The sequence below is a fragment of the Neomonachus schauinslandi genome, chromosome 3 (assembly GCF_002201575.2).
Source record: "Neomonachus schauinslandi chromosome 3, ASM220157v2, whole genome shotgun sequence".
Lineage (NCBI taxonomy): Eukaryota > Metazoa > Chordata > Mammalia > Carnivora > Phocidae > Neomonachus > Neomonachus schauinslandi.
In genome coordinates, this window is record NC_058405.1 from 78,901,798 (window position 1) to 78,926,782 (window position 24,985).

The 24,985-nt window shown below is 36.3% G+C and overlaps 1 protein-coding gene across 2 annotated transcripts in view; it reads left to right on the top strand.

Moving 5' to 3' along the window:
* Nucleotides 1–24,985, top strand: part of XPO4 (exportin 4) — a 117,954-nt gene that overhangs the window by 16,834 nt on the left and 76,135 nt on the right. For both annotated transcript variants that reach the window (XM_044913582.1, XM_044913583.1), the window contains exons 2-4: nt 13,369–13,474; nt 18,811–18,952; nt 23,104–23,242. In XM_044913582.1, the coding sequence (XP_044769517.1) occupies nt 13,369–13,474; nt 18,811–18,952; nt 23,104–23,242 (387 nt within the window). The remainder of the gene's footprint in view (nt 1–13,368; nt 13,475–18,810; nt 18,953–23,103; nt 23,243–24,985) is intronic.

Consider the following 24,985-nt stretch of genomic DNA (forward strand, 5'->3'; position numbering starts at 1 on the left):
TGCAGCTTAGTTTATTTATATTTATTTGTGATTACTGATAAGTTACATGTTTTTGTTATCTTATTTTGTGTATGTGTATATGGTCCTTCCTTTTGCTTTCTTTTGGGGTTTGATAATCTTTTGTTTCTCATTCCATAGTTTGGGTGTTGTATTGTATATATTCTCTATTTTCTTGACCATGGCAGACATTTTAGTATGCATACTCAATTTATTTTTATTTATTTATTTATTTATTTTTAAGATTTTATTTATTTGCGAGAGAGAGAATGAGAGACAGAGAGCGTGAGAGGGAGGAGGGTCAGAGGGAGAAGCAGACTCCCTGCTGAGCAGGGAGCCCGATGTGGGACTCGATCCCGGGACTCCAGGATCATGACCTGAGCCGAAGGCAGTCGCTTAACCAACTGAGCCACCCAGACGCCCTGCATAGTCAGTTTAAAGTTAATCTGTATATGCTATCTCAGTCAGAACAGTACAAGAACTTAAAACCACCTCTCCTGATTTATGTTCTATATATTGTCCAAAGTCTTAATCACCTTTATCAATTTCACAAATTAATCATTTTTAAAATATCAATATTTGTTCAGATTTATTCACATAATCAATTTCTTTGTCCATAGTCCTTTGCATTCAAGGCTTTCCTTCTGGGATCACTTTCCTTCTTGGAGTATATCCTTCAGAATTTCCTAAAGGAAGAGTGTTTCAGTAATAAGAGTTTTTATTTGGTTTTTATTTGCAGGAACATGTCATCAATTACATTTTAATCCTTGAAAGGTGTTTCCTGGATCTACATTTCTAAGTTAATAGTTATTTTCTGTCAGTACTCTGAAAACAGCACTACTGTTTTCTCTCTAGTCTGGTTTCTCCTTGCTTTAAGAAATCACTTTCAATCTGTTACTTCGTTGAAGGTAATCTATCTTTCTTTGGCTGTTTTTCAGATCTCTTTAATTTTTGAATTGAAGTCTTCAGTTTCACTGTGGTATCAGTAATATAATTTTTTTCTTTTTTATTGTTTGGATTCATTGAGCTTTCTGACTGAGTTTTAGTGTTTCTCATAAATTTTGGAATTTACTTATCAATTTGGAATACTTCCTGCCATTATTTTTTGAATCTTCATTTTTCCCATCCTTACTGGATGCTGTGTCACAAGATCCTGGCAAAGGAACACTCAAAGAGGTCATTGAAAAGAGTTAGTGAAGAGGCTGTTGACAGAGGTTGTGGAGGGGTAAGGTGTAAGGGAACCGCAGTGGATGGGGAAGCCTTTGTTGGGGACTGAATGTGCAGGGAGGGAGAGTGAAGAGTTTGAGAGAGTTGCAGCTGTAGGAGAGAATAGCCTGACAGGAGCTGTGGCTTTTGGTGGAGAAAAGGTGCCACTGGAGCTGGGGGAAGAGGGTGAGGAAGCCTGGATGATATGGTTTCTATAGGTTAGTTTCCTGGGGCTCTAACCTTCACTTTGTTCTCCAAGACTTTTAATGTTTGTGCCTTTCCTCATTCTGAATAATTTTTTGTATCTGTTTTCAATTTTTTCCTCAGTGTGTCTAATGTGTCTTTTAATCTATCCATTAAGTTTTTAACATTTTTTTTGAGGCATTTTAATATACAATAAAATTCACAAATCTTGGGTGGCTAGTTTGACGAGTTTGGTCAGTTGTATATACCCCTGTAACTACCATCTAAGCAAGATATATGTTTACAAATATTTAAATTTCTCTTGTTATGTTGTTCCTAAGAGATCTGTTGTGTTATCTTGCTCCTTAATTTAACGTTTTTGAGTACTTTCACAGAGTTCTACAGCCATCACCACTATCTCCAGAATTTTTCCATTATCCCAAACTGAAACTCTGTACTCATTAAATAATAATTCCCCATTTCTCCCCACCCCCCACCCCAGGCAACCACTATTCTGCTTTCTTTCTCTATGAGTTTAACTATTTTAGATACCTTATATAAGTGGAATTACATGCCATTTTTCTTATTTCTTGCTTATTTCACGTAGCAAATTGTTTCCAAGATTCATTCCTGTAGTAGCATGTATCAAAAATTCATTCCTTTTTAAGGCTGAATATATGCCATTATATGTGTATATTTATTACCTTTTGTTTATTTATTGATCCATCAGTGGACATGTGGTTGTTTCCACCTTTCAGCTTTTGGGAATAATACTGCTATGGACATTGGTGTATGGTCTGTTTAAGCCCTGCTTTTAATTCTTTTGACTACGTACCTAGAGGTGGAATGCTGTCTTGCGTGGTAATATTTTTTTGAGGAACTGCCATACTGTCTTTCATAGTGGCTGCATTAAAAGAAAACAAAAAAACAAAACTATGTTTTACATTCCCACCAGTAATGGTTCCAGTTTCTCCACATCTTTGCCAACAACTGTTACTTGCTTTTCTTTCTTTCTTTCTTTCTTTCTCTTGCTCTCTCTCTTTTTTTTTAAGATTTTTATTTATTCATTTGAGACAGAGAGATACAGAGAGAGAGAGAGAACATAAGCAGGAGGAGAGGCAGAGGGAGAGGGAGAAGCAGACTCCCCACTGAGTGGGGAGCCCAACATGGGGCTCGATCCCAGGACCTGGAGATCATGACCTGAGCAGAAGGCAGATGCTTAACCATCTGTGCCACCCAGGCTCCCCTCTCTCTTTCTTTCTTTCTTGGTCATTCTCCTAGATGTAAAGTAGAATCTCATTGTAGTTTTGATTTGCATTTCCCTAATGATGAGTGAGGTTGGAATCTGCTTACTGGCAGTTTGTATGTCTTCTTTGGAGAAACGTACATTCAGGGGCTGCCTGGGTAGCTCAGGCGGTTAAGCATCTGCCTTCTACTCAGGTCATGATCTCGGGGTCCTCAGATGGAAGGAACCCCGTGTCAGGCTCTCTGCTCAGCAGGGAGTCTGCTTCTCCCTCTCCCTCTGTGCTTTCTCTCCCTCTCTCAAGTAAATAAAATCTTAAAAAAAAAAATGTGGGGCGCCTGGGTGGCTCAGTTGGTTAAGCGACTGCCTTCGGCTTGGGTCATGATCCCGGAGTCCTGGGATTGAGCCCCACGTCGGGCTCCCCACGCAGCGGGGAGCCTGCTTCTCCCTCTGCCTGCTCCTCCCCCTGCTTGTGCTCACTCTGTCAAATAAATAAAATCTTTCCCAAAAAAAACGTATATTCAAGTCCTTTGCCTATTTTTAAATTGGGTTCTTTGTTTTTCTGTTGTTGAGTTTTAGAAATTCTTTATAGATTCTGGCTATGACTCCCTTATCAGATATGTGATTGGTACAAAATTTTTCCCATTCTGTGAATTGATTTTTTGTTCTGTTGATAATGTCATTTGATATGCAAAGGTTTTATTTTTGATAAGGTTTACATCATACAGTTTTAAGTTCTTTTAAACATTTTTGTACTGTGTTTCTGAACGTTTCCAATATTTATGAGTTTTGTTGGTTTGATTCTTTAATTTGTTATTCTGCAGACTCATGGTGACATGTTTCCTCATTTGTTTAAAAGTTTTTGAGTATTAGCTCTTAGAAGTATTTCTGGAGAAGTCTGAAACCTGGATTATGGTGCATTACTCCAAGTGTCTTGGGTGCATGACCAACACAGGACTACTTTAAGTTTATTGGCTTGAAATTTGGGGGCCACATGGGTCCTTTTGAAATGAAGCAGGAAACTTATTTGAAGGCTTGTTCATGGTTATCAGTTGTCTGAAGTAATTTTCTTCTTTTACCTATTATTAAGATCCAGACTAGCAAGTTTCTTTCTCCCTCTCTTCCTTCCTCCCTCTCTGTTTTTCTTTTTGTTTTTTAATGGTTTACCCTTACTCTGAGGATCCCAGTTTTATGTGGAGGGATGTCCTGTTAGTCCCCATCTTAGGAGGTCCCTGATTATATCTTGTGACTTCACCTTTGGGCAGTTGTCAGAATGGAAACTCAAAGTCACCTGGGATTGGCAAATGTCTCTAGGGTAAGTGCATAAGTGGCATCTTTCATCTTCGGATCCCTGCTTTGGTTACCTTTTAGCTTCTGAGGATTTCTTAATTTCTTGTAAGCTCAGCAATACATTAAAAAATGTAGAAATATTTTATCCACCATTTTTATTTGGTTTTAGCCAAAGAGTTGTTCAGAGTATCTTGAACCGTCAGGAACCGAAGGTCCCTCATTTTAAAAATGCAATGTTTCAAATAAATAGAGAAGTATGTAGAACAATGTAAATCATAACCATGTACCCATCTCCTGGGTTAACAAATGTTAATATAGCCATTTTACATATAATTTTAAAAATAATCTATCGCAGATAAAATTGAAACCTCCTTTGAGTCCCTTTTAGATACCATTCTCCAGCCTCTGCTTCTTCATCCCCAAAGATAACCATAATTTTAAAATTGTTTGTCCTTACCTTCCATGTTTTTACACTTTGCCCACAAAGGAAGATAAAAACTACCATACTTAAAAGTTTTTGAAATTTTATAGAGATGATATATTGTATATATTCTGTCATTTGCTTTCTTCATTCAGAGTAACTTTCAGAGTTTATCCACTTTGGTAAATAGAGCTCCAGTTCACTCTTACCTGCCTTATAAACCATTATATGACAGTATTATAAAGTATTTCCTGTTGATGTAATTCAAATTGTTACTCTTTTTTGTTATGATAGTGCGGAAGGAACGTCTTTGTTGACCTTCTATGTGTGTGGGAGAGGTTCTCTAGGGAATAAATGCTTAGGAATGAATTTTTGCATACCTTGCTGTTCAGGGCCACCAACTTTTTCTAGGTAATTCTAAAATCCAAATGAATGTTCTATTTTAGATTATCATAAGTTTATAACTATGTACAGTACCCCCAAATTCCAAGCTCTTGTTTTTGTACTATTTTTTTTAATCTGCATCATTTTACATTCCCCCTTAGAAATAATAGCTTGTTGTTTTAATTTGCATTTCAGTGGTTACTAGTGACGTTGAGTATGTTCTTATGTTTATTAGCCATTTTTGCTTTCTTCTCTGTGATATATCTGGCCTCTTGTTCATTGGCCACTTTTCTATTGCATTGTGTAATTGTTTGGATTGGATTAGGCAGCATGTAACGGAAAACTCCAATATCAGACAACTGATAACCATGAACTTAAAAGACTCATGTCTTTTAAAAAAGGATTATTTTTTCTCACATAAAGTGTGGAGTTAAAGTGATCTGAGGATGGTCTAGTGGCTCCAGGATAGCATCAGGGGCTCATGCTGCTGCTGCTGCTGTTTTTTTCTTTTTCTTTCTATTTCTGTATTTATAATTCTTAGCTGATGTCTCCCATCTTCTAGGTCTTCTTGTGGTCTAAGATGATTAGTAGAACTACAGCCACCATATCCATTTCCGGGGGGGCAGGAAAGAAGATCCACAGACAAAAGAAAAATATGTTTTCAGCTGAATCAGCTCCCTTTAGGAAGTCCTACCCCAAGCTTTGTTTACATCTTATTGGCATAACTTGTCCTGGCAGGGCACTGGGAAATGTTACTTAGCTGGGCGCAGTGCTGTATATTCGAGTTCTTTACCAAGGAAGAGGAGGAGTGACTATTGAGGAGGTAGCTGTCAGTTTCTGCTATAAGTTGTCTTCTGTGGGAGTTTTTATATTCTGAATACTAGTCCTTTGTTAATTATATTCAGCACTGTTATTGTTTTCTGATCTATGACTAGTCTTTCACATACAGTTAATGTTTAGAAGGTTATAATTTTAACGGTCGAATTTGTTAATTTTTAAAAAGATTTATGCGTTTTATAAAGTTTAAAATAATCCTTCCCTACTCTGACATATTTTCCTATGTTTTCTTTTTTATTATTTTTTTTAAGATTTTATTTATTTATTTTATAGAGGGAGAGAGCACGAGCAGGAACGCAGAGGGAGAGGGAGAGAGAATCTCAAGCAGACTCCATGGGAGCCTAAGGCGGGGCTCAATCGCACGACCCTGAGATCATTACCCAAGCCAAAACCAAAAATACACCCAACCAACTGTGCCACCCAGCGCCCCTCTCCTATGGTTTCTTTTTAGGTTTTGTCATTAGTTTTTTAAAGTTTTGCTTTTCATTTTAAATCTTAAATCCACCTAGAATTTATTACTTTGTATGTATCAGGAGTAAATACCTGATCTTTTGTTTTTGCTTATAAGTAGCCAACTTTCCTGTGCCATTTATTGTATAGTCTAGCCTTTCCTCACTAATTTGTCATATGTCATGGGTCTGTTTCTGGGAATTCTCTGCTCCCGTGTTTGTTTTTTCCTACTCAACTACTATTTTTAAAAATTATTATAATGCCTTTATAAGTGTTCATATTTGGTTGTATAAGACTGCCTTGTGTTTTTTTTTTTAAGTTTTTATTTAAATTCCAGTTAACGTACAGTGTAATATTTTAGGTGTACAGTTTAGTGTTATAGTACTTCATACAACACCTGGTGCTCATCACAAGTGCTCTCCCTAATCCCCATCACCTATTTCACCCATCCCCCCATCCTCCTTTCTTATTCTTTCCCCACATTTTAGTTTTTTTGAACCTCAAAGTGTTATTTATTTATTTACTTCTTACCTATAATATTTTAGTAGTTTCAGGTATACAATATAATGACTCAGTATTTGTATTGTGAAATGATCACAATTAATTAATACCTGTCACCATACATACCTACTAAATCTTTTTCTCATGATGAGAACTTTTAAGATCTACTCTCTTAGTAACTTTCAAATATGCAATACAATATTATTATTATTTTTTAAAGATTTTATTTATTTATTCATGAGAGACAGAGAGAGAGAGAGAGGCAGAGGGAGAAGCAGACTTCCCGCGGAGCAGGGAGCCCGATGCGGGACTTGATCCCAGGACTCTGGGATCATGACCTGAGCCGAAGGCAGACGCTTAACCATCTGAGCCACCCAGGCACCCCGCAATACAATATTATTATAGTTACCATTGTATACATAGCATCCCCACGACTTATTTATTTTATAACTGGAAGTTTGTACCTTTGACCCCCTTCACCCATTTCATCCTCCTCTTCCTCAGAGCCACCAATCTGTTCTCCATATCTACGAAGAGCTATTTTTTGTTAGATTCCACATATAAGTGAGATCTTTCTCTATAAGTAAATATTTTTCTCTGTCTCACTTATTTCACTTAGGCATACTGCTGTCAAGGTTCTTTTTTCCTAGTTAATTTGATTCTTTTTGGCCTTTTTCTTACATGTTTTGGGATCACTTTGTCATATTCTGAGATGAACCATAAGGTTCATTGGGATTTAAATTGGAGTTGTATTAATTATTGTAGGTTAATTTGGGGAGACCCATATGTATATTTTTTTTTTTTTAAGATTTTATTTATTTGACAGAGAGAGTGAGAGAAGGAACACAAGCAGGGGGAGTGGGAGAGGGAGAAGCAGGCTTCCCACAGAGCCGGGAGCCTGATGTGGGGCTCGATCCCAGGACCCTGGGACCATGACCCGAGCCGAAGGCAGACGCTTAACCGACTGAGCCACCCAGGCGCCCGGACGCATATGTGTATTTTTAACTGCAGTTCTCTTACCAATTATGAGATGCATTCATTAGCATCATTAGATGGGAACCCTGACTTGCCTGAAGGTATCCTTGCCTGGAAGTTTCCCAACTACTATGCTACAGAGATGGGATTAGAAACCTGGTCATTTTGTTTCAGTATCCCCCTTTTTTTTTTTTTTTTTAAGATTTTATTTATTTGAGAGAGAGAGAGCACATGAGAGGGGGGAGGGTCAAAGGGAGAAGCAGACTCCCTGCTGAGCAGGGAGCCCGATGCGGGACTCGATCCTGGGACTCGATCCTGGGACTCCAGGATCATGACCTGAGCCGAAGGCAGTCGCTTAACCAACTGAGCCACCCAGGCGCCCAGTATCCCATTCTTTTAATTAAAGGGGACTGTAAGATTGTTTAAAAGGATTTTTAAGGTAGGGTAAACCTGTTTGTAAGCAGAAAGCAGGGTGCCATTGCTTAGTATAACTTTAAGATAAAGAAGTGAGAAGAGATGAGGGAGGAAATGAAGTGATATGTGAGTGGGGAGCCAGTGCAGCAGGAATGGGAGGAGGATTTAGATTTCAGAGAAAGTAGAGGGGGAGGGAATATTTTGTTAAGAAGTTGGAGAAGGTGATAGGAGAATAGTCCTTTTGAAAAGGAAGATACATAAAGGAGCTAATTATACAGGAAGGCTTTCACTTTGGGAAAGAAGAAGTAAGGTCATTTTCTGAGAGATTGGAGTACTGGGTATCATGAGATGAGAGGTTTGAGAGAAAAATAGATTTGAAAGGACAGCTTTTAGGAATGTGCTAGGAAATCACAAGAGATTAATTAGGGCACATCTCTCAAATTTGTTTAGCTGGAAAGGTCCAGTATCTGGAATTTACTCTTTGTGGAATGCTGTGAAATATTGGTATGATACATTTAAAGTAATAAAGTATATCATTATATGTTACGGATTTAAATTTAAGTAGGAGCAATGGTAAGTTCCAAAGGTTGAAGAAAAGATTATAGAGAGAAAACTAAAAATTGAATAAATTCTTAACTTAAAGTCTTCAGTGAATGAATGAAAAACTACCAGTAAATATGTTTTTAGGTAGTACATCTGTGATTTTCTAATTTGAACATTAAGCCATGCTCTCTCTCTAAAAAATGAGAGCGTAATTAGAGCTAAGAAAATTCTTATTATGAACTCTATGGCATGACTTCCAGTTTTGTTTTCTACTTTTGTAGCTTGTTTCCTATCTACAAGTTGTGCCTGATTTTTTTTTTAATGTTTTTTTTATTTATTTATTCATGAGAGTCAGAGAGAGAGAGAGAGGCAGAGGCAGAGGGAGAAGCAGGCCCCCCACCTAGCAGGGAGCCCGATGCGGGACTCGATCCAGGACCCTGGGATCATGACCTGAGCCGAAGGCAGACGCCCAACCATCTGAGCCACCCAGGCGCCCCAGTTGTGCCTGATTTTTTGATCTGACTTTGATCTTTTTTTTTTTTCATGGTCCTGTAAATAATAATGTTTATAGTAAGCCAAGAATATTATTCAGATTTCTCTACTAGCTATCTGACAAACTAGTCTCAGCTGTATCTCCTCATTAGTCCTAAAAGAGAGTCAAATCATGGGCTTTGATGTCACACAGACTTAAGATGAAATTCTGGTTATGATATTTATTGTGATCTTGGGCATGTGACAATCTGTGAATCTAAGTTTCTCCATATGTAAAAGAGGAAATAATTCGTACAGGGATGTTGCTGTGATTAAATGAGAGAGTGTATGTAACTTAGCACTCTGCATGAGGAATAATCGGTGCTATTGTGGCTAACCTTAATAAAAGTTATTTTAGCTGCCCAGGCAAAGAAAGAGTCTAAAGGTCTCATAGGATTTAGCAAGTGGGGTTTCTGGCTTTTTGAGGACAAGTTTAGCATGATGACAGAGAGACCAGAATGCAGTTAGTAGCAGAAATGATAGGCTGTCATAATTATTTGTGTGATTATTTGATTAATGTCTGTCTTTTCTAAGATTCAGAACTCTATAAGGGCAGGGATGTTTTCCCCTATTTTTACATCCTTTGCTTCTGACATGGTGCTTGAAGTATAGTAAATACTTTTTACACTCAGTAAATACTTTTTGAGTAGAAATTATTTAGGTACTTTGGTTCTCCCAACCCCCCTCAAAAAAAAAACCCCTCATATTAAATATGTCATTTAATCCATCTCTTAGTGTATTTTGAGTTCTAGCTTCAGATGCCCTTGGCTGTGTGTTACCAACAGTGTTTTCTAAGGATTTTTTATAAATTGAAGGTGGCCTGGATATGGTGTAGGCTGGGCCAGAAACACCAGTATATTGAGTTAGGAATTTGTGAGCTTCAGGTTTCCTGCTAGTGTGACTCTTTAGAAAAACCTATCAATTTTTCTCTGATGTTTCTTTTGTTTTCCTGAAGATACCTGGAATTGCTCATCTGCTATTTCCTCTTACCATTACTGTACTCTGCTACCACCTGCTATTTCTTCCAGCTCTTCTGATTCATTTGACTCCACCTCTGAAGTGTGAGCTTTTTTAAAGCTTTTACTACTAGTGACAATGAAAGAACATAAACTGACAATACAAAAAGATTCTTTTACTAGTATTATTTCTTTACTGAAACTTTACAAACTATGTAAAACACTCTAATGTCGGTATTGGGTGCTAGAGGAGGACTTTTAGAGGGAATTTACTTCCTTTCTACCCCCAAGCTTTAAACATGGTGAGTCTTACGTGGTACTGAGCCACCTAAGTTGTAGTTTCTGTTAAAGAGTTAGGGCCCTAGGGTCAGTTTCCAACTCTGTTTCCTATTTGACCTTGAGCAAACTGATTACTCCATTCCTCAGTTTCCTCATCTGTAAAATGGGGATAATAAGTTTCTTCCTCATAAGGTTATTAGGATTAATGAGATTATATATCTGCGTGCCATCCATCTATTGAAAATAATGCCTTGCAATGCTAAGTACTCAGTAACTGTTAGTTATTGTGTTGCCTCTCCTTTTGGTACGTGCAAGGCTCTAGGAATTTAGAGATGAGTAAAATAAAGCTTCTGGTGTCAGAAAAGTCAGAGAAAAGGAAACAGGGGCAAGCAAATACTTGCAATACATTATGGTAAGTTGGGTAGTAGAGATACGTAGTGTATCCTACAAGGTGAGATAGAGACATCATTTGTGTTCAGGCTGACTGGGGAAAGGTCAGGAAAAACTGATGAAGGAGAGACTGAAGCAGAATTTGAAGGATGAGTTCTGGTTTCTGAAGAGGAAGGAGTTTGACAGGTGGAGGTTCTATAGGTCGTACTATCTAGGGACTTTGGAGGAAAAAATGCATATTTTTTGTTTAAGCTCCCCGCCTCCTAAATCTTTGGGGGCTGGGAATCTCTTTTGTGGTTTTTTGTATTGTTTTGCTTTTAACAAAAAAGCTCAGGACTCACCGATGCAACCATTGCCAAGTCATTTTCTTTTTTTTTCTTTTTTCTTTTTTAATTTTTTTTTAAAGATTTTATTTATTTATTTGAGAGAGTGAGAGAGAGCATGAGAGGGGAGAGGGTCAGAGAGAGAAGCAGACTCCCCACTGAGCGGGGGAGCCCAATGTGGGACTCGATCCTGGGACTCCAGGATCATGACCTGAGCTGAAGGCAGTCGCTTAACCAACTGAGCCACCCAGGCGCCCCTGCCAAGTCATTTTCAAAAAGAATTAAAAGTTTTGGGTTTTGGGAAACTAAAGTGAATACCATATTGCCATTCAGTGAATCAGTTGATGATTTTATTGTTTGTATGATAATGTTCAACCAGGTGGTTAAGATAAACCGACTTTTAGATTATTCTTCATTACTTAGGAAATCTTAATATTTTATAAATTAAATATCATTCTATCATGGTTAAGTTATATTGAGGCCTGTACTTTATTAAGTATGTGGATATTAGGGTGTGTAAAAATCATTAGCTTTAGGAACTATGTAGGATAACAGGCATGATTATTTTTAAAATTATATATATATGCTGCTTTTCAAGGGTGACGAGAAGAATGTTTAAATCAGAATTACCTGGGCAATCCATAGTTGTCGATCTGTATTCATAGCAGTATAACATGTTGCAGTAGTGGTTACTAATATGCTGAGTATGTGGGGTATATTCAGCAGATATTAATGATGAAATATCTTGTAAAAACACAAATTTGTTGAATTAAAAAAATGGTGAGAATGAAGAATTTACAAATGGAAGGACAAAATATTTATATTTAGCGTAGTTAGTTTTCACAGTATTTTATTATAAAGCCTTTTTCAAAAAACATATTAAGAAGAATTTAACGCAATTTTTTTTTTTTAAGATTTTTTTATTTATTTGACAGAGAAGACACAGAGAGAGAGGGAACACAAGCAGGGGGAGTGGGAGAGGGAGAAGCAGGCTTCCTGCCAAGCGGGGAGCCCGATGTGGGGCTCGGTCCCAGGACTCTGGGATCGTGACCTGAGCCAAAGGGAGACGCCCAACGACTGAGCCACCCAGGCGCCCCTAACACAATTCCTTAATGAAAATATTTTCATTTTTATCTAGAGAGCTATAGAGGGTGCTGTATCATTAGGAATAGTATCTTAACTGGTTTTAGCTAATTAGGCCAGACTATTGAAGTTCGTTAATTTCTCTTGGATATACATTTTTGCTCACTATTTTAACTAAAATTATCGTGACTAATGTTGCATAATTGATATACTTTATAGTTTATAATAATGATGTAACATACTTTGTTGCAAAATGTTTTTTATCAGGGTGCCTGGGTGGATCAGTTGTTGGGCGTCTGCCTTCGGCTCAGGTCATGATCCCAGGTTCCTGGGATCCAGCCCCGCATCGGGCTCCCTGCTCAGCGGGAAGCCTGCTTCTCCCTCTCCCACTCTCCCTGCTGTGTTCCCTCTCTCGCTGTCTCTCTGTCAAATAAATACATAAGATCTTTAAAAAAATGTTTTTTATCTTCCAGATTGTTTGAGTATAGTTGAAATTTTGGTCTCCCCATTTCATATTGGTTACAGTAGCAAAGGTTTATTTTCCTACCATCTACCCTGACTCTCCCCTCCCAAATTGAGAATTCTGATAATTTAATTGGTAGGCTTACGTAAGCAATCTCTTCTCTTCAGATGGGTGCCAATGAGTCATAGATTACCAAGCCATATAATGAAAATATATATTTTAGGTTCAGAAAGAGTATTATCTTTAGAAGGAAAGATTGTTAGAACAAAATGGAATTTAAAAACCTGGCAGACTATAGAAGTTGTTTTTGGTAAGCCAGAAGTCTGGCTTTTCTGCTGACTAATTTATTATTCAGATAGGAGTTTTGTAAGTTCTAAACTTCACTGTTCCCTAATTTTTCTGCTTTAATGGTGATTTTAGAAAACTTGAGGTGGAATTATCTGGTAATAACTTTTATTTTAAAGGATTGCTGTTAGAAAACAATTTTTAGTAACTTTGGATTCAGTTTCACCAGTGCTGAAGAATGAGAGATTATTCGAACTTGATGAAGTGATATATTTTGGAATAAAAAGCAATAAGTTAGCTATTTTTAAAAGATAAGGAAAATGTTAGGTAAGTATCTTCTAAAATGTAGGCAACTTTAAAGGGTTCTCACCCAAACTTTGCCAGGAATTTCTTCCTTTTTCCTGAAACCATATTTTAAATATTTATTACGAAGTTTTATACTATAGTTTCTTTAAAATAACAAGCAGGAATTTGTCCTCCCATTACCCGCCCCCAAAGTGAAAGTATTTTCTCTTGTTGTGGGTTAAAGGTTTGCTATTGTTCAAGCTTTCTTATTAAACAAGTGTACTCTGTTTTTTTGTTTTGTTTTGCTTTTGTTTTTTTTAACTCTCAAGGCACCACCTTCCATGGTTAATAATGAACAACGCCAGCATGCAGAGCACATATTCTTATCATTTAGGAAATCAAAATCACCATTTGCAGTTTGCAAGCATATTTTGGGTAAGTATTCACTTTATAAAAATATTTTTGCAGAATCAAATCTCGTTTTTCTATCTTAAATGTTAGATATTTTAAGTTCCTTTTAAAACAAGCAGGTTTGTATAGTTATAATTTTCCATTAGTAATCACTCTATTGAAGGGGCTTTAAAGATATTCCATAAAGCCAGAGAACTTTGTTTTTACTTTGAATTTTCTTCCCCTGAATATAGTATTCAATAATTTGTTTTATTATTAACCATAACATGAAGGCTGTTAATGGTGGGGGGGAAAGTCTAATAGTTTTTCAGTTGTTTTCAAGAGTGCTATCACTTATCATAGGAAATGTACTATAAAATATCTTATCCTAGTGTTTTAAAATTACTGTTTTTGGAGGTTTCAACAGTTTTTCTTTTAGTTTTATTAAAAAAATTTTTTAACCATACACTTTGTACTCAGCTTGCTTAGCAAATATTAGTTCTGTGTAGGTTATCACTGTATATTTTTAAATGAAGCATTTTTACTCTTGTAAAAATGTTATATGAGTACCTTTTATCTGACATGTATAGAAATGATCTCTTTCCTTTAAAAATAATCACAAAAGTTATAAGTCTTGTCCAAAAATGGTATTTTCTAAAAGATTTACACACACAGTCTTCTGCCTCTTATATGTTTTTCAATAATATAAGAGAGATTTCATTGGTTATTGTTATTTTATACCTTAATTATTTCTGGCTCTTTTTCTTAATTGGAGCCATTTTTTGTGACCCATATTTGAGGCTCTGAGTTATCCTTGCCCACAAAATTGATTAGTTGTGTATTAAGAACTAAAATATCTGACCTTTTATTCTTGTGCTTTTAGTAAGACTTATCTGTTAGCCACCAGCACTCTGGTTTCCAGATTGAAATAGCCTATAATTAAAATTATGTTAATAATGCTTTACATAAAGGGCTTATAAATGAGTTGTTCGACTGGAGTAGAAAGAGCACTGCTGTAGGTACTGTGAGATCTGGGCACCAGTGGTGCCTGTTGCATGGTATCAACTTGAGGAAGTCACTTAGCCCTTTTTTCATCAATAAGAGGAGAATAGTGGTACCATTTTCCTTAATGGACTTGGTTGCCTTAAGCTGTTATGAGGCACAAATGTAGTAACATTTAAAACCACTTTGTAAACAGTAACGTAAGTGACCCCATTACCTGATTTCAAAAGACATTTTAAAAATAATAACCTTAAAAATGTGCTCTGTTCTCTGTTTGCAAGGAGCTAGCAGTGATGGTGAAGGTGGCTCTGTCTCATTCAGGAGTTAGATCTTATCATTAGAGGGACAGTTTTAATAACCACCTTTTAAATTCTAAATGAGGCAGTTTTGATCTTTTTTATTTTTTATGCTCAGTTTTTATACTTTGGGGTGAATTTGTTTCTGGCACTAAGAAAATTTGTTATCATATGCCTGTGGGGAATATTTAATTTCATGTTAAATTACAAGAAGCAAAACTAAGTATCACTATTAGGAATTTAAGGGAGCCTTTGTCTTTACTGCCTTGAAATTGTTCAGCATTTAGAAATTAGATTTAGAAAGCCATCGTATTAAACTAGTCACCTAAAATAATTTGAGCCTGGTTTTTATGGCATATGCCTTAATTACATTAATTAGGAGTCCATCATTTTCATCTGACTTTCATTGTAATTCAGTTATCATTCTGTACTAGTTGGGAAATAGTTGATCTAAGTTGTAAGTATTTTATTAGAGTATATTTGTTTATACGACTCTTTCTTTTTTAAGAGTATGTATATTTTATGAAGTACTATTGCTTTGTTATGATTTGAGCTTGTTTTAGAATACTTTTGTTTTCCTGATAAAAATTTCTAAAGAATAGTATTGCTAGTTCCAGCTGTGCTTTTAAAATCAGTTTGGGTTTTGAGACATTAACTATTTAAAAGGTTGAGTGCATGTATTATAAGCATAATCTAATCATTAATGTACTGCAAAGCCCTGTGTTACATTAATGTTTACATCTAAACTTCACAGAAAATCTTTCAACTCCTTACTCAGTTGCCACCAGCACAGAAGGGTTAATTCCTCTAAGAAGACTTCTCATACAAGTGGCAGTCAATCGCAATTCAGAATTTTCACATTCTTATTTAGGGATAATATGTCATTTTTATACAGTGTCTGGGTGATATATTCTAATAAAGGGGAGACTTTCTCTTTGATGCTTCCCCTTTCTGGCCTCTTAAACTTCTTCCTTCCCACTTCTGACTTAAGTTTTATGTTTCTTGTTTTTCCTCATTTCTTTCTCTTCTTATGCTTTTATTTTTATTCTAGGTTTACTTTTCCACTCTTCTCCGTGTGTGTGCACACGTGCATGTGCGTGTGCATGTTGCAAGCCTGTGCATTTTTTCTGAAGAGTATTTTTAGACTTCTTCGCTTCAGAAGTCTTTGGCACTTAAGAATTTGCTAGTTTGGTCTGGTCGAATGTGCGTTCACAAATCCTCTGAGTTCTGTTCTTGTTAAAGAAATACCCCCAACTAGTGAGAGATTGGTTCAACGCTTCCAGAACTAACTTTGTAGCATTCTTCTGTCCTCTCAGGGAGAAATGGATTTCTTTAATTTCTTATCTCAGAAGTGGTTGAAGCAAAACAAAATGAAACCTGAGACTTACTCTTGATTGGTGTGCCTATGTATCATTAAGCAGACTCTGGAGCTTCTATTGCCTATGCTTTGGACAGAAGTCTTTAAGGCCAGAGAGGTAATTGTATGTAGTAGCTGAACATCTGGGACTTGACTACTATAGTTTTAGTTTTCTTTTGAAAATATTTTTTCAATGTAGTGCTCTGCCTCTCATTATTTCCTTCACTTTAACTTTTGTCTTCATGGTTCTGTGTAGTTTCAGATGGCTGACATGATAGAAATTAATTTTATTTACATAATTATTATTAAAGAAAGTTACTATGGTAGGAAGTGAAAGCTTCCTGCTAAAGTGGCCTAAAATAATTTATTATCTAGACAGTGTCCTGGTCAGTGGAGAATCATCCTAAAAGTATCAGAAATTCTAGATAGATGTGATTTCCTCATGAAAACCTTGCAATTTCGAGCATCTTTAGAGCAGAGAGCAAGAATAAGGCTTGTTTGTCCATGTGAAGTCCTAATCTTCTGCTGGTAGCTTCTAGAGAACCATATAGCTTCTTTTGCACATTTATATTACATATAAGTACAGTTTATGAAGGCTAATCATAAGTTTTATGAGAAGGAATAATTCATTAGGTTAGGAAAATTCCTCCTTTTAAATTTGGAATTTGGCTTTCCTTTTTTCAGATCCTCCACTCTTAGAGACAGCTTCATATGGGAGTAGTAATTTAGATATGCCTATTTAATATCAAGCAGAGGTATCTAAGAGTTATCTTGGAAACTTTCGAATGTCATTCACTTTCTGCAGTTATTTCCTCCCCCATCCCTTGCAAATAAAGAGGAGGAGTCAGGAAAAATGGGTTGGATATAAGCACAAACAGTTAGAAATAAGCATGTTTCATTGCTTATGAAAACAAGAAGGTGCTTGTTTGGTCTTCTCTTCTTTGGTGTATATGCCTTTAGGGGTGGGTTAGTATTGCTCAAGGAACGTTTACCAGCCATGTGACCTTGAATTTCTTCTCTTAATCTCTGGTTCATCAACACTTTCTTTAGCTATAAAATGCGAAAAATGAATTAGATGATCTTTGGAGTTGTATTTCCAAAATTCTGTGAGTCCCTAAGATTTTGCTTCTTTGTTAAAACAGATAGTTAAGGATTTCAGGTTTCTTGTCCTTAAAATTTTTACTATTTCAGTAGAAAATGAAATTAGGCCATCAATCATCATTTACTTTCAAGAAGAGGTTTATAAGAGATTGCTTGAATTACCTTTATGAAGCAGTACCATAGTTCTCCTTAAGTGATCTAAATAGATATAGCTAGTTTCTGTTTCAAATCCTCTTTGAATAAAAGTTTTTTGTTTTTTTTTTCTCCTGGAACTTTAAACACCTCTTTTTATAGTAGGTTTACATTTTTGGAAGCTGTTGCTTTATCTATTGATAATATTTTAAAGTTTCTCAATTTTTGTGAGTTCTGATTATCATCTCAATTAGAGTTCATGTTAAGATAGCATGGAATAATCAAACTTAAAAAGAGTCCGAATTGGTTCCTCTTATTAGTTTTTGTATGTTCAAAACTCGTATGTAGTACTCTAAATTGATAGGAATTTATGTAGGGTATACCTTTTCTCATGCATTTTTATAGCTTATTGTGTCAAGATCACTTACAAGATGTTTAAATGACCTAAGCTTGAGTAGGAGAGAATATGATGTGCCTGACTATATCTTCATGTTCTTCTGATAAATTCTTGAAGGTGTCATTCTATGCCTAGAGTTAATTTCTCATGGCTTTCAGATACTCATGTCTAGTGATCTTGGCAAATAACCTGCAGTCTAATCATAGACTTTTCATGGATTTCACATGATGGTTATTTTTTAGAACTTCAGAAAATTTCTACTTTTTCTTGACTTCATTTTGACTGTTTCTCCCTTTTGATAATGCTGTTTGGAAACCGATTGTAGTGGTATTGGTGAATGAAAGAAAAAATAGAAAATTAAAATATTTCTTACGTATGTTAATTTTCTATTTTTTCTTTCCCTCCTGATTTAGTTTGTAGTTCAGAAACTATAACTTGCTAGTTAAGGCTGGGTTTTTCTAAGTGTAGCTTTGGAATTTTACTCAGTTTGATCAATATTGCAATCAGAAAATTCACAAGAACTTCTCACCTTGTGTAAATATGACTCAAAAAAAAAATTTTTTTTTTTTTAACATTTTGAGAAAAAAAACTGAACGTCATTGTGTTTATTTCTGAACTTGCTATTGGAGATGGGCCATCCTGCTGAAAGCTTAATCACTTAACAAATATTTTAACAGCATGGCTCATCACAAATAGTAATGTTCAAAGACTAGTTTAAGATATTTTGCAGATACAAAGCTCTATTTTGCACAGGGTGAGAATCTCTTAGGAAATTTTCTGATTGCTTTATATTTTTATTTTTATTTTTTTTAAAGCTGTGTTATTTTTTAGTTCTTCATGCTTTGGAAGTAACAGTTGAAGAGAGGTGAGGAAAGTTTGTGAAAATTGTGATCGGTGATTAGCTGCCACCTGCCTGGGGTGTCTTCTGAGAGGAACTAACCTCTTTGTGGTGCTAGAGCAAGGTCACTGGATTAAAAAAAGAACAGGTAACCATCTTATTCCTTGTCTGAAAAGTTCTGTTTTTAAATTAATAAATGCAAAATGTTCAAAGGAAGATGAACTGCTGTTTAAAGAAAGTTTCTAATTTTCTCCTCAGAAACAAGTAAAGTGGACTATGTCCTCTTTCAAGCTGCCACAGCCATAATGGAAGCAGTTGTCCGAGAGTGGATTCTCTTGGAAAAAGGTAGCATCGAGTCACTGCGAACATTCCTTTTAACATATGTCTTACAAAGGCCTAAGTAAGTATGTGGTGGAGGTACTGCTAAAATGCTTTTGCTGTGCTTCTCTCTCTCTCTCTTTTTTTTCTTTTTCTTTTTTTTAATGATAGATGTTTATGGTTAAGCCCTGCTTGGGGCTCATATTTTAAAACTCACACACATGGTTGTGGGTTGTTTTTGGTCCTTAATGAAATACTACTTTTTATTTAAGCTTACAATACTAGGTTTTGTTTCTTTGAAAAGATGATGCTGGATGTTAGGTTTTTTTGGTGTTGGTTTAGTTCCAAAGATTTTGGTTATAAATAAAAGTTGATCTTAGACTCAAGTGAAATCCTTTGTACTTAGTCTTTTGGTACTTGGTAAGTATTATAAGACATAGGTGAGTATCCTAGGATAGGTGAAGAGGGAAATCTAAGTACCATTAACAAACCAAGTGTTACATATATATGTACACAGAAATGCACATTAATAGGGTAGTAGAAGAGAAAGCACCAAATTTCAATAGTTTCTTTTGGAAAACGGATCAGTTTTAAGAAATGGAGTACAAGTAAATTTTCTTTTTGTGCTATACACATTCTATTGTTTGAACATTTTATAAGATTTGTACATTCATTGCTTATATGATTAAGTCCCCCAAACACCAAGTCTTCTTTTAAGAAGAGGCAATGCACACTGTATGTATGCCATGTGTGCAGTTGGACAATTGAATACTTTTTATATAGATGTTCATTTCCAAATTCAGTGAAGAAAATGTTATATAGTCAGAAATGCTGGTAATTAGGAATGTCTGATAGTGGCATTAAACATGCATAAAGCTTTAAAAATAATTTAGAACATACCTTTGTTCCTACTGATTGTTCACTAGCAGTCTCTGAGTTCCTAATATTTAATAATAATTACTGCACGAATTTAACACACAGTCAAGTGCTAGTTGCTTTTCGTATGAAGAATGCATGAGAGAAAAAAGGCAAGATTTACTTAGCCTATAAACATTACAAGTGTAATGGGTAACGTTTTCTATAAATGAATGAATATAAATGTATGTAAAGGGAGGGTTTGGCTTGTTTTTCCCACTTTTAATAGAATAAGGAAAAATTGGGTTTCAAAACTTTCTCTTCTCCTTCACACTGGTTTTCTTTATTTAAATTTTAATTTGTTGTTTGATGAGGCCATTTGGGTGTGATATGATACTGGCTTGCCCTGGAGCTGCTCATTGATCCCCCACCCTCCCCACATGGGAACCACTGAACTCTGGAGAGTTTGGTAAACTTAAATGTATGGTAGATTTTGATTGTGCATGTGATCTCCTGTACTATCCAAAAATAATCTCATTCTTTTTTTTTTTTTTTTTTAAGATTTTATTTATTTGAGAGAGAGCAAGTACAGTGGGAGAGGGAGAAGCAGACTCCCTACTTAGCAGAGAGCCCAACGCAGGGCCCGATCCCAGGACCCTGAGATCATGACCTGAGCTGAAGGCAGACACTCAACTGACTGAGCCACCCAGGCGACCCTGAAATAATCTCATTCTTAAATAATTTTCATTAGTTCAAGGAGCTATTTTGGAGCTGATTGTAGTTCACATATATATTTTCTCCCAAACTCTTTAAAAACAAAACTCTCAGCAAAGTTGAAGGAAGAGTACAGTGAACACACACATACTCTTTTCCTAGTAGGGGTTCAGTTAACATTTTGTCACATTTGATTTCTCTTATATATGTGCATTTACCCCCCAAACCACCTGAAAGTATGCCGCAGAAATCATGATACTTCATCCTTAAATACTTGAGCATCTCTCCTGAGAGCATAATCTCAATACTCTTGAGAGCATAATCTCAATACTCTTGAGAGCATAATCTCAATACTCTTGATATAATTGGCTTATCTGTATTAATCTAATGTAATTCTGATTCTTTATTTTCATTTCCTCAGTTGTCTGAATAATATTATTGATATTGTTTCCTCCTTTATGTTACTTGCTTGATCCAGGATTTAACCACAGATTCTATGTTGTATTTAGTTGTCATGTCTCTTTAGTCTCTTTTAATCTGGAATAATTCTGCCCTTTTTTTTTGTTTTTCATGACACAGCCATTTTTATCTTGTAGCATTTCCTACAGTATGGACTCAAGTCAAGTGAAAACCGTTGGTATACTGCATAGGTAGAATACCATGAATACTATGTTCATAGTGTTGTATACTTCTCATTTGGTGCACAGGGTTTTTTCTGTTTTTTTCCTCCTAATTGAGATAACATTTATATAGAGTAAAATGGAAGGTGCACTTGACAGTATAGCAGAGTGGCTGAGAAAGGGACTGTGATTTCCACTTCTGCCACTCTGTGTGCACGGGCAGATGACCCTCTTTGTACATTAGTTTTTTTAATTGTTGTTATTATTAATTAACTGTTAGAGTTAATATTATTTTACTCAAAAGATAGTTATGAGGATTAAATGTATTAATTTTTGTGAAAGTGGTTTATAGGAAGCCTTGCATACCATAAGCATCAACAAATGTTAGCCATTATTATTTATTTTCCTAGTAAGTTATAATTCTTGCCAGTGGACTTCCTTAAAACTAGCTTTGTGGGGGAGCCTGGGTGGCTCAGTTGGTTGAGCATCTGACTCTTGGTTTTGGCTCAGCTCATAATCTCAGGGTCATGGGATCAAGCCCTGCATCAGGTCCCGGCTGAGTGGGGAGTCTGCTTAGAGATTCTTTCCCTCTGCCCCTCCCCCCAGTCACACACACATGCATAAGCCCCCTCTCTCTCTCTCAAATAAATAAATCTTTAAAAAATAAATAAAACGAGCTTTATGTACATTTCCTAGGAGTAGTCCATATATTTGAAATTATTGTGTTCCCCCAAAAGTATAAAAATTCACTTTGGTCAACTCATATTCTTCCACATAATGGATCTCTGCATTTATTTGTTTAATGAATACTTCGAGTCTGTATTTTGAAGGAATACTTTTCACTTCAGTCTTGACATAGGGAGACATGTTTGTATAAATGTCTAGTAAATGCCCATCATGTGTTGGGGGAGCCCTCCTTAGTAATGGCCCACCACGTTCAGGGAGCTGTTCAGGGAATGTCTCTGGAGAAAGTGGCATCACGATCTTGGCAGAGGACATAGACATTTAAAGGCCTGGAAGTGCATGTGCGTTGTGCCAGGAACTGAAAGAAGCTCATTGTTTCTTTAGTTTTGAGTGTATGTGGGTGGGGGGAGATTAGAGAGGGCAGCAGGTATACCTGACCATGAAGGGCCTTGGAAGTGAGTGACTGTATCATTTATGTCCAAATGGGGACACTTTCCAGGGTTAAAGAAAACACTATTAGTAAGTAATGATGTAAGACAACAGGTAAATTGGGAGTGTCCAAAGAAAGCTGGGCTGGGTCCCACTGCTTGTAAGCCATGTTAAGGAATTTGTAGTTTATCCCAAGGGCACATTGTTGTCATATCCTGTGGCATTCTAGAGTCTGGATTATAAAGCTCAGAATTATGTTTTCTGAACTTTATCTTTAAGAAAAGGTTGTGAAAAGACAGTTAAATCTCTATTTCCTTGTGGTCTAATAGACTTTGTAGAATGCCTCCATTTGGGATCGGTGCTTCTGCCATCACACTGAGGAGCACAGTTTAGATAGGAAATTTTTAAAAGTTTTAAAAAAATTTGTATGTGTCCATAATATATCATGGGTAGCTAGCATGTTGCCTTTTCACATTAAAGGAAATGAATTTAAGATTATACCACTGGTTGGAGATGGATATTAGATCAGAATTTCTTATCATATAATCATAAGCTGGCTCTTAGTGAACTGACTTGAATCTATTGAACATTGCCTGAAGCAGCTAACACTTACCGAGCACTTAGTATGCACTGGGCACAGTTTTAAGAACATTTAATCCTCGTAACAACTCTGTTACTGTTACCCCCTTTTAATAGATGAGAAAGCTTGAGGCTCTGAAACTGTCTTGCTCAGGGTCACATAGCCAGTAACATAATGGAGTGTAGATTCAAATCCGGATCTTATGCCTTTGGACACTGTGCATAACCAGTAGGCTATACTACCCTCATAGGCAAGCAGTGTTATTAGTAGCTTCAGACATAGTGAGAAATTTGGAGTATTTTTATATTAGATTCATGTAAAGGTTTTCACAATGATTTTTATGTTTTACAGCCTCCAAAAGTATGTTCGGGAACAGATTCTATTAGCAGTAGCAGTAATTGTAAAACGAGGATCCTTAGATAAATCAATTGACTGCAAAAGCATTTTTCATGAAGTCAGCCAGTTGATAAGTAGTGGCAATCCCACTGTGGTAAGTACGCTATCTGTATTTATAAATATTTAAAATTTTTATTTTGCATGATACAAATAACAACAGTAATGATATCTACATTAAAGAACAAGTGCACAGTCTGAGAAGCAATTTTCATTTGTTCATGTTTTCTTTTAGTCCTTTTTTATGTTTACATACTATCGATATTGTGTACTTTGCTTTTTCATTTGACTCTGTTTTTCCATGTTGGCATTGTTGATAATCAGCATTTTAATGGTATAAAATATTATAAGCCAATACACTGTAATATACATTAACATATACAATAAACATTTCTGTTGAGCGTTTGTCCTCATTTAATAAACTGTTGACAACTGCCTGATAATAGAAATGTTTGAATAAAATATAAAATGATATGTAATGTAACAAAAATTATTTAAATGTTGCTGTACTAATGGGTCAAGGTATACTTTGACCACCAGTGTTAACTGAACAAATTTGAGAACCATTGTTCTTGACCGAATTACTCTGGGGAACCTGTTTTTTTCCCCTTTCAGTCTCCTGTCTACCTTTTGAGAACTAGTCATGCCTAGAGAGTGACTGGTGGTAGCCTCCTGTGAGAGGCAGGAGGAGTTGGAGTTGGTGTTAGTGATCAGCTGTGATCCGTGGTTAGAACTTTTGACTGTTATCAGCTGAAGGATGTTGTGGAATTGGGATTGGTAATACCTGGCTCTTCTGATTTTCAGGTATTGAATCTTTAAATATTTTGGGTAGTTTTTTCATTTTACTAATTTCTTTAATCATTTGGAAGATATTTATGTGAGGCTATACACCTTACAACTTCTTATGAATTACTTTACATCTTCAGTGGCCCCTCAGTGAGTGGTATGATTTTAATAATGTATTTGATTGTTTGAGGTTAGGGTGTAGGTACATTTTTGGAGTACTCTAACATTGTCCCTTACTTTCCATAGTATCTTGGATCTCCCGCCCCTCATACCTCTTACCATAAGCAGATGTGCACTCTCTTCTTTGCTCTAGCCATCTGTCCACCACTCTGGCTTGGATCCCCAGTCTGATGTACCAGGGTCTCAACTGAAGGACTGCGTAAGCAAGTTGTCAGGACGTTGGAACTTCTTCTACATACCCAAAGTATATTTTGTTTTTCCTTTGGAATGCACCAGTGGTCATATATCTGTTCTTTTTCCTTATCAACTTTATTGAGGAATAATTTACTTGTGTTACCATATCCATTTAAAATGTACACTTCTGGGGCACCTGGGTGGCTCAGATGTTAAGCGTCTGCCTTCGGCTCAGGTCATGATCTCAGGGTCCTGGGATCGAGCCCCACATCGGGCTCTCTGCTCTGTGGGAAGCCTGCTTCTCCCTCTCCCACTCCCCCTGCTTGTATTCCTTCTCTCGCTGTGTCTCTCTCTGTCAAATAAATAAATCTTGTTGGGGTGCCTGGGTGGCTCAGTTGGTTGGGTGACTGCCTTTGGCTCAGGTCATGATCCTGGAGTCCCTGGATCGAGTCCCGCATCGGGCTCCCTGCTCAGTGGGGAGTCTGCTTCTCCCTCTGACCCTCCGCCCTCTCATGCTCTCTGTCTCTCATTCTCTCTCTCTCAAATAAATAAAAAAATCAAATAAATAAATAAATCTTGAAAAAAAAATAAAATGTACATTTCTTTAGTTGTGACAGTTGTGTATGAACGACCGTCACAAAACAGATACAGAACAGTTTTTGATTGTGTAGATATTATGTTCTTTGCCATTTTTGCAGCA